A 10,278-nucleotide genomic window follows, 5' to 3' on the forward strand; every position below is an offset into this window, starting at 1 on the left:
GCGGGCGCGCGGGTCCCGGCGATCGCCGAGCGGGCTTGGGGAGGCCGGGAGAGCCAGCGGCGGGGGCGGGAGCCCGGCGGGCTCAGCGCTGAGTGGAGAGAGAAAGAGAGAGAGAGCGGCTGGGCCAAGCCGCCGCTCGGCGCGTTCTCGGAGCCGCCAGTCCGCGCGTCCCCGCAGCCTTCCGGGAGGAAGCGGCGCCGCGGCCGGGTGCAGCCTCACCTGCCGGCCCTTCCCCGCCGGGCGGCGCAGAAGGACAGAGGGTCGCGGCCCCGAGACATACTTCATTCGGTCGCAGCGTCTAGGACCCCGCGCGGGGTGCCGGCTCCATGGCGACCGGGCTCGGGGAACCCGTCTACGGACTTTCGGAAGAGGAGGTGAGTTCCTGCCCAGAGCGCTGTGTGGGGAAGGGACGGGGCCACTCCGCTGTGTGCGTGTCCCCTGCCAGCAGTGGGTCGCGGAATCCGGGTGACCCAGAGCTGTCCCGAGCGGTGGGTGACTTGGTCCTCCCTCCTCACTGGGGAGGTGCGCTCCTCGGTCTGGGGCTCTCAGGGTGGGCGGAGGCCGCGTGTGCCTCTGCCCCGCGGGTCCCTTTCCTCAGCAAGCCGCGTCTCTCGGGGCTGTTAGGCAACTTTCCTTCCTGGTCATGCCCCTGCAGCCTGGAGTCCGTGACGTGTGTCACGTTTGGGTCGCTGCAGGGGTCTCTGCGTGGCGCAGGCGATCTGGGGATTGTTGAGGAGACTGGTGGTGTCTCCCCCTGGACTTTTCTTGCTAGTGGGCGCTCTGTAGCGGTTGTATGCGTGCAGATCCCGGAGAGAGCAGGGGACACCCGGAGAGTTGCGTGCGGCCGCCTCTGGTCTTGCAAAGTCTGGAGCTGGGATTGTGCATTCCGGACTCTTCTATTTTGGTGTGTGGAGATGGTCCGAGAAGGAGGCAGGTGCTGCAGGAAACTTAGGGGAAGCTTGCAGCCCTGCCATTTCTTCCCAGTCAAGAGGATTCAAAGCCCCGCACCTCCGGGGTGGGTGGAGAGAAGAAAGCTCCATTGATCTCTTTTATTAATAAAACGAATGGAATAAGCCACACCCCCAAACGGTCGGTTTGACTGGAGAGGGCTTTGTTTTTAAAAAACCTCACTCGCTCATCGCGGTCCCCACTCCCTCGTTTGAAACGATCCTGCTAAATCACTGCTCAGCCCTCACTCGACCAGCCATTCTCGACTCTTATTGGTGTGTTGCTCTGCCAAAAAGGGGGGTGGGAGGCCTGTCGCGGGCGCGGAGTGACAGGCAGGCTGGATGGAGCAGGTAGGAGTGGTTCGCCATCTGGCGGGGTGCGCGCCCAGGTCTGGCTCCCCTTTTGAGAGGTGAATTTACAACCCATGAAGCATTACTCAGCAGGGAGGTATTTCCTATCCTGGTTGTGCATTTCATGAAAAGTGGATGCCTGGAAATTTGGGCTTTCTCGATTTCTCTGTCTTACCCTCGCTCCTTTCTTTCTTAGATTCCCTCTTTCTCTGGTGATGGGGGTGGGGTTTAAACAGAGTCCATTATCTGAGACAGATTCACGGTGTGGCTTTGCTTGCAACAGCTTCCCTACTGGCGTGTGTGTATATGTGTGTGTGTGTGTGTGTGTGTGTGTGTTGTGCCTTTCACAGCTTTTCTACTGTGGCATGGGTGTGTGTGTTTGTGTGTGCATATTCTACCTAAGTGTGGAATGAAATGGGTATCTTGTGGTAGGCAGGGCATGTAAGGGGTTGATTTTATCTTTTGATAGTGCTTGCTGGATTGTTTATTTTATCAAAGAATGATCACAATGCAAATATTGTGTGATATGTTTTTGATTATTTGCCGTGCTTGTGTAAAATAAATTGTGTGTGTGTGTGTGTGTGTCTCCTGTGCTGTTACCTGGAGATGGGTGGAAGTAGACTTGTTTTGTTTACCCAGGGGATTCTCTCTAGCTCCTTATCTGGAGCTGGAGGGCAGTCCTAGTTTTTGGAGGTGCTGAGATACTGACGTTCCTGAACAAAGGGCTCCCTGGATGAGGTATCAAGGGAGAAGAAGACAGCTGCGTTTCATCTTAGGGTCTCTTAATTTTTAAAAATAACATGCTTATTTTTAAGAGCTCCTTGAAAGAATTATTTTGAGGCTGTTTTGGAAAATGCATCTGCCTGGAGGAATCCTTCCTGTCCCTGGTGCGCGAGGGCTTTGTTTACCCTGGCAGCCAGTGTCAGAATCCACGGGCGCATCTCAGCACTTTTGTCTTCGAGAATCACTGCTGATCCTGACTGGTGTTGGGTGTGAAAGTGAAGAACATAGACACAAAACCTGAGTGTGTGGGGCTTTTGCCTGTGACTGCGCCTGCATGTTGTCAGAGGGACTGTGCAGGGAATAGCAAGAGGTGATGAAGACACTGTTTATCTAGGTATTGCCTTGCTGTGGATGGTTCTGCTTAGCTCCTCACACACTGGATATGATCCCACATAAGCCACGTCTGCCTTCCTTTTTCATTTTTCTCTCACCAATAGAAAAGGATTCTTTTCATATTTCTAAGGTATCTGTTTGGTGTGGGAGGGTCCTCTGCTCAGAAAGACGGACAGAATGCCTTCATGTAGTATTAACAACAAATTGTTAAATTTACTTGGTTTGTTATGTCTCCCAAATTAGTCTGTAAGCAAACAAATGGGCATGATTAACAGGCTCTGAAAGCGGGCTGCCCAGTGAAACCAACATTGCCAGAGGCTCAAGTTGTGTTAAATAGGGAGGACTAGTGGGCTGCAAGTATCACATGAAGATACTCATGTAGCTGTAGAAAGGAGTCTACTTGGAGACCTCAGAAAAACAGGCACTATACCCAGGGTTATCTTGAAAGTAGACTTGTGTTGTTCGTGTGTGATGGTGGTGGAAAGCTTTGTGTATTTGGAATGAACTTAGTCCCATCCCAGCTTAGAAAGCCACTCTTTCTAAGTAGTGAACTCCGTACTGCTATTGGTCAAGCATGGTGCTAACCCGGAGCATAGCAGGATGCCAGAGCCAAGACATTGCAGCTTGGGGCATCAGTCTAAGGTCTGGCTAGGGTACTGAATGAGAAGGATGAAGATGTAGGTTTTGCTCTTGTGGGCGTGTGTGCTATATATATGCATTGTGGCTGAATTTCCTTGGGTGATTTCGAATTCATAGTCTCTCTTATTTAAAGCATGTCAGTTTCGGGAACCAAAATCGAATTACCATCAATTGAGTTTTGGTATTAAAGGGATTAGCTAATGAACAACAGTTCGAATTCATGGATGAGGATCAGCTTTGGTTTGGAATCAGAAAGGTCTGGACTCATTTCTACATCTGGCTTGGGTCCTTGAAGGGCTTTTTCTTGTTTGAATTTATTTGTGGCTGTCTGCAGCCTATTTTGGCATGGTTTACTCAGGAATATTATTGTTACTCTTTGGAATCTTTCATTACACCTGAGAAAGGTATCATTTTTGGAGATTTTCTATTGGATAAAATATCAAGAGTTTGAGTGACAGCCTTCGGAAGAGATTAGCTGTGGTATCCCAGCACATAGAGACAGAGGAAGGGATAGGGAGCTTGAGGCCAGCCTGGCCTAAGAGCCAGAACCTTCTCAAAAACAAACAGATGAACCATGAAACAAAAATCCTACAGCCCCAAACAAAACAGTAAGATAGCTCACTTAGACATTAGTGTTTCTGGAGGCCAGAAAGAGGCAAATGGCATAAAAGTGAAGGTCAGGCTGGTGTAAGATGGTAATTGGATATACCTCTTCTTCCATATAAACAACTGTGTATCATCTAACATATGCTTCATTAAGGACTCTTGAGGTATGCTGTCATTTCTGGCTGAGGAATGGAAGCTAAGAGAGCTCAAATGAACTGTGTGAAAACATTCAGCCAGTGGGTAGGCCTGTTGGCCCAAGAGCCTGAGTTCTTAAGGTATGCTCCCCACTCTGTCTCTTCCTCCAGGCGCCTTGAAAGGTTTGCATAGCTAGATTATCCATGGTAGTGCAAAATGAGCTAAACGTTACGGGTTGCAAACAAACACTCCTTGACCAAAATTGAGTGCTAACTCTCGTTAGTATGGTCTCCATACTGCGTTAAAGCCTGGGAGAGTTCGTGAAAACGCTGAGAAGTGCGGCTTCTCTGGGTGACAGTCTCACCTGGCAATAGCTAGCGCTTTTCTGTGCTTCTCCTGTGTGGCAGTGTGTTACCACCCTCAGCGCTCTTTGCTCTCTGTGACCTTAAGAGTCTCTACTGATTTGTACGTAATTATAAACTTGCTAATGTACACTTAAGGTTACCTTGGCCCTAGATAGCATATTGGTTTCATTCTAAGGCCCTGACCATCTTAAGATATATCATTATTCTATGTGCCACTAAAAGAAAAGCAAAGATTGCTGTCAAGTTAAGACACACTGTCAGTTTTAGTAGGTATCTTTATTTCAAGGATGTTAAAATAGGAAACAAGAATATTTCAGAGCTGATGAGTTCTTTTAGAAGAGTAAGCCTGGTGGCTTACTCTAAGTGGTTGGCTTCAGAATCTCTAGCAGTGGAAGTTTTTTGTTTTCATTTTTGTTCGGTTCAGAGCTTTGCGTATTAAGCAGATACTTTGCCATTGAGACTGCAGCTTCAGGTTAGCCCTTTCAAGATTTCCACGTCTCTATCCGTACCTGTACCTGCATCCGGGCAAGACTTAGAAAAAGAGGAGTAGTCTCCGCTGAGCATAGCAGAGGAGAAAGCAGAGCCTCCATGGTGCCGCGCAAACAGCCATCTGTGAGCTCGTTTCTAAAGTGACTGGTCAAACCCCGCACACCATCTTGGCAGTTGTGGGAGACATTCAGGACAAGACTGCTGTCGGATGTCACTGTGTGGATAATGTTTGTGTCCAAAGGTGTGGGGACGGCTAGACTGTCTTCCCAGTCATAGCATCCTCAGTGCTGGGTCAGGGTTAAACTCCTTCATATGCTGCGTACCCAGGGCCGGGCCACCGTGTGAATTATTTGTGGCAGAGTTGCTGCACATTAAGACGGTAAAACAGAGCCGTTTAAAGACTGTTTTTGCAGTGCTAGAGCTTGAAGCCTCGGCCTCATCCCTGTGAGGCCAGCCGGCTCCCACTTGTGAGCCTTTCTCTTGTCAAGTGGGCAGACAGAATGGTGTTTTAAATCCCTTCTTCAGAGTTTTAATTTTCACCAAGAATGTTGTGTCCCCAGCTGTGGTGGCACACACCTGTCATCCCTGCTGCACAGAGGAGGTGGGGCAGGGGGATGGTGAGCTGGAGGTTAGCCAGACTTCATAGTAATACCCAGGCTCAAGAGAAGAGGAACTGTGGCTGTTTTTTTTTTTTTTAATTTCTGTTTCATTGTTTTATTGTCAGAATACACGACTTATTTATTTATTTATCTATTACTGAAAAACAGCTGTCTTAACTGAAGGAATAAGAAATTTGTTGGAAGGGATGGGAGATGGAAACAGCTGCCATGGAGAACTCAGATAGTCTGTGGTGCTAGGCCACTTCTGAGACAGGGGATACTCTTACTACTGGGAAATGTGTTTCTGAAGGTTGGTTTCAGAAATCTGGGGAACTTCCATAGGCTTACTGTGTGTTCAAAAGAGAAAGAACTGTGTTCGAGGAAGACATTCCTGTGAATGGAGTCAATGTCACTGAGTTGTGCACTGTCAATTGGTGAAGTGGCTTGCATAGGAGTTGCCGGTCATTAAAACTGTTTAAAAGTTATGAATCACTTTAGAACGTAACATTATTGCAACAACACTTTTGACTTCCTGGTAAATTAGAAGAACCTGTGTTCATTGCTCATTTAATCACCTCTCTGCTCTGTGTAGTGTTTCAAATAGCTTATTTAAAAACCAGGACTTGATGCCTGAGGCCCTGGGTTGGATCCACAGCTCTGGGACAAATCAAAACCCAAATCAGATATAAAGTGGCTGTATGTGACAGAATGAAAGCGTATTATTTATCTTAACATTTGTTGTTGTTGTTTTAGTTAAAAGGTAAGCTGAACAGATTTAGTTGCTGCCCTGAATTTTGGATTTTTGGTGAGTAGCAGAGCCGGGAGGGGAGAGACTAGAAGAACAGTGTGCGTGTGTGTGTGTGTGTGTGTGTGTGTGTGTGTGTGTGCGTGCGCGGGGGGAATCTCTCAAGTTTGCAGTTTTGGTGTTGCAGGTGCTGGATTAGATGAGTTTGTCCTTCTGGTTTTTTGTTTTTGTTTGTGTTTTTAGAGGGACGCCTTGTGCCTCCCGCCAGCCTCTCGGTTTCTCTCTAGCAGTTGGGACTCTGCACACATGCTGCCACACCTGGCTTTCCAATCTTTGTGATTGGGGCTACAGCAACCTTTTGACAGTCCACATTAAGGAAGATGATCATACTGTAATAAATAATCCAGTGTTGGGATTAGTGAAGGGTGTGGGGAGGATAAACTGAAGGTTACTTCTGACGTAAGGTTTTTCTCGTGCAGGTGGCCGTACAAACCGATGCTCTTGCTTTCTGACTATAGGTGGCAATGTTTGTACTGTTTACCGTTTAATGTTACTTTGGGCTCCTTGCTTGTTGGTAGAATTTGGAAACGACAGCATGATTTGGAGATAAAAATAGAGACACTAGGTTTTAAAACCAATTATTTCTGTAAAGAACAAATGACTTATTTAATAATAATAATTAAAAAAAAACACCCAAAGTGTGATTCTTAATAGATAAAACAGCTAGAGCAATCAATTTTCTGAGTGTTTTCCAGGTTCATTTTACCCAGGATGGATACAACTTCAGGAGAGAGTGACAGGCATTTAGGTTTGGAGAGAGAAATCCCCGCAGCATCCCAGCACACAGAGGTCCTTTCTGCCCCAGTCCTCCCTTGTCTGTGTAGAGATTGCCGATGCTTCCGGTTGTGCTGTGTGTGCCTTTCTGTAATTTCTTGCCATCGAGACAGAACCAGCGACAACCACTCTAATCCTAGTTGCTAAAAAGATTTTTTTTTTATTTTTCATGAAACAGGATTCCAGGATGACTTGTATCCCCGGATCGACCTTCTAATTTACTGTGGAGCCCGTGACACTCTTGAATTTCTGCTCCTCCTGGGTTACAATGCCTCCGTGCTTAGTTTATGTAGTTGTAGGGACCAGACCCTAGGCTTTGTGCCTGCTAGGTTAAGCACTCTGCCAACTGAGCTACATCACTAACCCTGCTAAAGAGATTCTTGATTCCCAGCACAGTCCTGCAGCGTGGATCCTAGCTGATGCTGGCAGCTGTTCCTGTCTATACTTCGTGATAGTCGTCCAGGTTTGCTCTGAGTTCAGACGGCCCCACTGCTGACTGTTGCTGTATAATGTCTGCAAGCGAGAAAAGCCATTACCCCTATTTGTATCTGGGGAACTGGTTTGAATTTGACACTTCAGTTGACTTTTTGTCCCTGACTGCAGAACCGTGTATTGATTCGAAACTCACCAAAGTCTAATGTCAAACCTCTCAGATTGCCCACTCTCGTCACATTCAGCGTTTGGTGACTTCTTGGCAGGCAGGCATCCTCAGGGACTTTGTATTCTCTTTGTGGCTTCTCTTCTCCAGGAGAAAAGGGCCATTCAGGGATGAGTTTCCTTCTGTTTGAAAGAGGCTGTGATGTGCTGTCCATCTGGACTTGGACCGTGAAAGGGCTCATTGGGGTAGTGGTCCCACGAAGGACAGACACCCTGTAGGGAATGTCCTGCTGTGGTGTCCAGCTCCCTGTCACTTGGTCAGGGCTCTAGGTACCGGAGGTTTTCTCAGCAGGCTGAAGTCAGGTGGGAATGGTACTTGAGTGATTCTGTCATGTTTCTGCTTCTGTCTCCCAGGCAGAGGGCACATGGCGGGGACCTGGGCTGCAGCAATGAGAGCCTGAGTTGTACCCCAACTTTTGATTGTTTCTGTGTGTGGTAACAACTTTTTGCCTTATAATTACATTTTCACTTTCTGTCTGATTAAGGGCTGGTTCTGAGGCCTTAGGCTTGTTCTGGATGATGTTCTCTGTCTCTGTCTCTCTCTCTCTGTCTCTCTCTCTCTGTCTCTCTCTCTCTCTCTCTCTGTGTGTGTGTTTGTGTGTGTGTGTATGTGTGTTGGGAGCTATTGAGGCATGGTCTTACTATAGAGCTAAGGCTAGAATTGAACTCAAGGTCTTCCTGCCTCAGCTGTCTGAGTGCTGGGATGGCATGTATGCACTACCATGTCTGGTTTACATTGTGTTTTATTATAAAGTGACCCTATTGTAGTTAAAAGGCTGAGATTGCTTTAATAGTGATAAGTACAGCTGGAAACAGTGACTAGCACATTCCTGCCTGAAGGAGGTTACACCGAGTTGTCCCACTTGCATTTCTGTTATAAGTGAAGCAGAGTTGTAAGCAGTTTTAATTTTCTCTCTGTCTCTGTCTCTCTCTCTCTCTCTCTGCGTATGGGTGTTTTGCCTGTGGCTATGTGTGCATGCCACAAGCATGCCTGGTATCTGCAGAGGCCAGAAGAGGGCATTGGATACCCTGGGATTAGAATTACAGATGGTTGTTGCCCTGTGGATACCGGGAATCAAACCCGGGTCCTTTGGAAGAACCATCTTTCCAGACCTTAGGTTTATATAATTTTGGTGTGCATTTGAAACATCCTCACTGAGAAGTTCAGGGAGTCTGAATTGAAGAGTTTTTACTGAATGCACTAATTGTATGAATCTTTGGGTCTAGGACCTGAACCCAGGGCCTTCCTAGGCAAGTGCTCTCCCGCAAAGTTCACCCCTCCCCCGTCTTCTGTCAACAAATTTTTCTTTGGACTGCCAGCTCACAGAAAATGACATGGAGATTTATTATTAATCATGAAAGCTCAGCCTCTAGCATAGGATTGTCCTACTAGCTCTTATAACTTAGATTAGCCATTTTAATTCATCTATATGTTGCCAAGTGACTCCTGGCTTTAACCTCTCTTCCCTCTGTGTCCCACTGATGACTCCACCTTCTTCCCAGAGTCTTCCATGCCCAGAAATCCTGCCTAGCTATTTGACTGTTTAGCTTTTTATTAAACCCATCAGAGTGACATATCTTTGCAGTGTACAAAAAGATTGTTCCACAGCAGTCTTTCTTGTTTCTTTTGTCCCTCTCCTCCCCTCCCTTTCCCTCTCCTCCCTCCCTCCCTCCATTCCCTTCCCCTCCCTTCCCCTCCTTCTTCCCAGTGCTGGGGGTTTACCCCTGGCATCAGCTTGCAAGGCAAGCACTCTACTGATTAAATGTTCGTCCCAGTTCCTGACTGAGTCTTCCTAACTCTAGAGCAGTGGTCCCCAACCTGTGGGTCTCAACCTGTAATGTAAATATCAGATAACATAACACTAGCAACAGTTATGAAGTAGCAATGAAATAACCGTATTTCATTGGGGGTTGCCACAGCTTGAGGACTTGTATTAAAGGTCGCAGCAGTGGGAAGATTGAGAACCTTTGCTCTAGAGGGGACATGAACGTGATAGCTTTATGAGCAGACCTCTCCAAGATGGTTTTGGGCCCTAGGGTACCTTTCCGTGGATTCTTGAGAAGTTGGTCTTTGGTATGCCTGCCTTGCAGTCCTGTCTTAGCTGCCAGTGAATATTAATGAGAGAGGGCCCTTGGAGCCCCGGGTGAGAGCTTTTCCTGGCTTCCCTGCCAGAAAGAGGCTGAGCAGAGGGTGCCGTCGGGTGTGGGTAGCTGATAGTGCAGAAGAGGACTTTGTGGCGATGTCAGTAATAAGACACTCAGAAAACTGGTGCAATAGAATTCTGTTGTCACAAGAGTTTACACATAGGGAAAAAAAATGACCAGGGCTGTCCCCGCAGGCTAGTGGCTGGATTTAGTAAGCTTTCAACAACGGGATTGCAGATAATTTATAAAATCATTTTCTTTCTTATTGGCTTGTATTTGTTTCCATAACAGACTTTCTTTTTTCTTTATACGTTTAAAAGTAAGGCAGAACTGTGGGATGACTATGGTTCCATAAGCACTTATTATGTATTTTATGAATAACTAAAGAGAGGAACTTGAGTACTCTGAACACAGAAGCAGTGACGGGGAAATGGAAATACTGTTTGCCTAGATGTGATCGGTGCCTATGATGTACAAGCTGCTGTAATCACATACTGTATTTGAATAACAGTGTCCATAAATGTGTGTGATTGCCACAGGCTAATCTCAAATTTAATGGTTTAGGAGATAGAAACGGTCTTTACAACACTGTATGCATTCATTATTATGCTGTATATACCCCATAAATATGTATAATTAAAATTTATAAA

At 46.8% G+C, this 10,278-nt stretch overlaps 1 protein-coding gene across 1 annotated transcript in view; it reads left to right on the forward strand.

Annotated features, from left to right (window-relative positions):
* The first annotated feature begins 49 nt into the window (after positions 1-49).
* The window catches only part of Nedd4l (neural precursor cell expressed, developmentally down-regulated 4-like, E3 ubiquitin protein ligase), a 322,283-nt gene continuing 312,054 nt past the window's right edge, over positions 50-10,278 (forward strand). The window contains exon 1 of the mRNA XM_026783372.1: positions 50-374. Coding sequence (XP_026639173.1) covers positions 327-374 — 48 coding nt within the window. The 5' untranslated portion in view covers positions 50-326. The remainder of the gene's footprint in view (positions 375-10,278) is intronic.

This window comes from Microtus ochrogaster, chromosome 18, assembly GCF_000317375.1.
Source record: "Microtus ochrogaster isolate Prairie Vole_2 chromosome 18, MicOch1.0, whole genome shotgun sequence".
NCBI lineage: Eukaryota > Metazoa > Chordata > Mammalia > Rodentia > Cricetidae > Microtus > Microtus ochrogaster.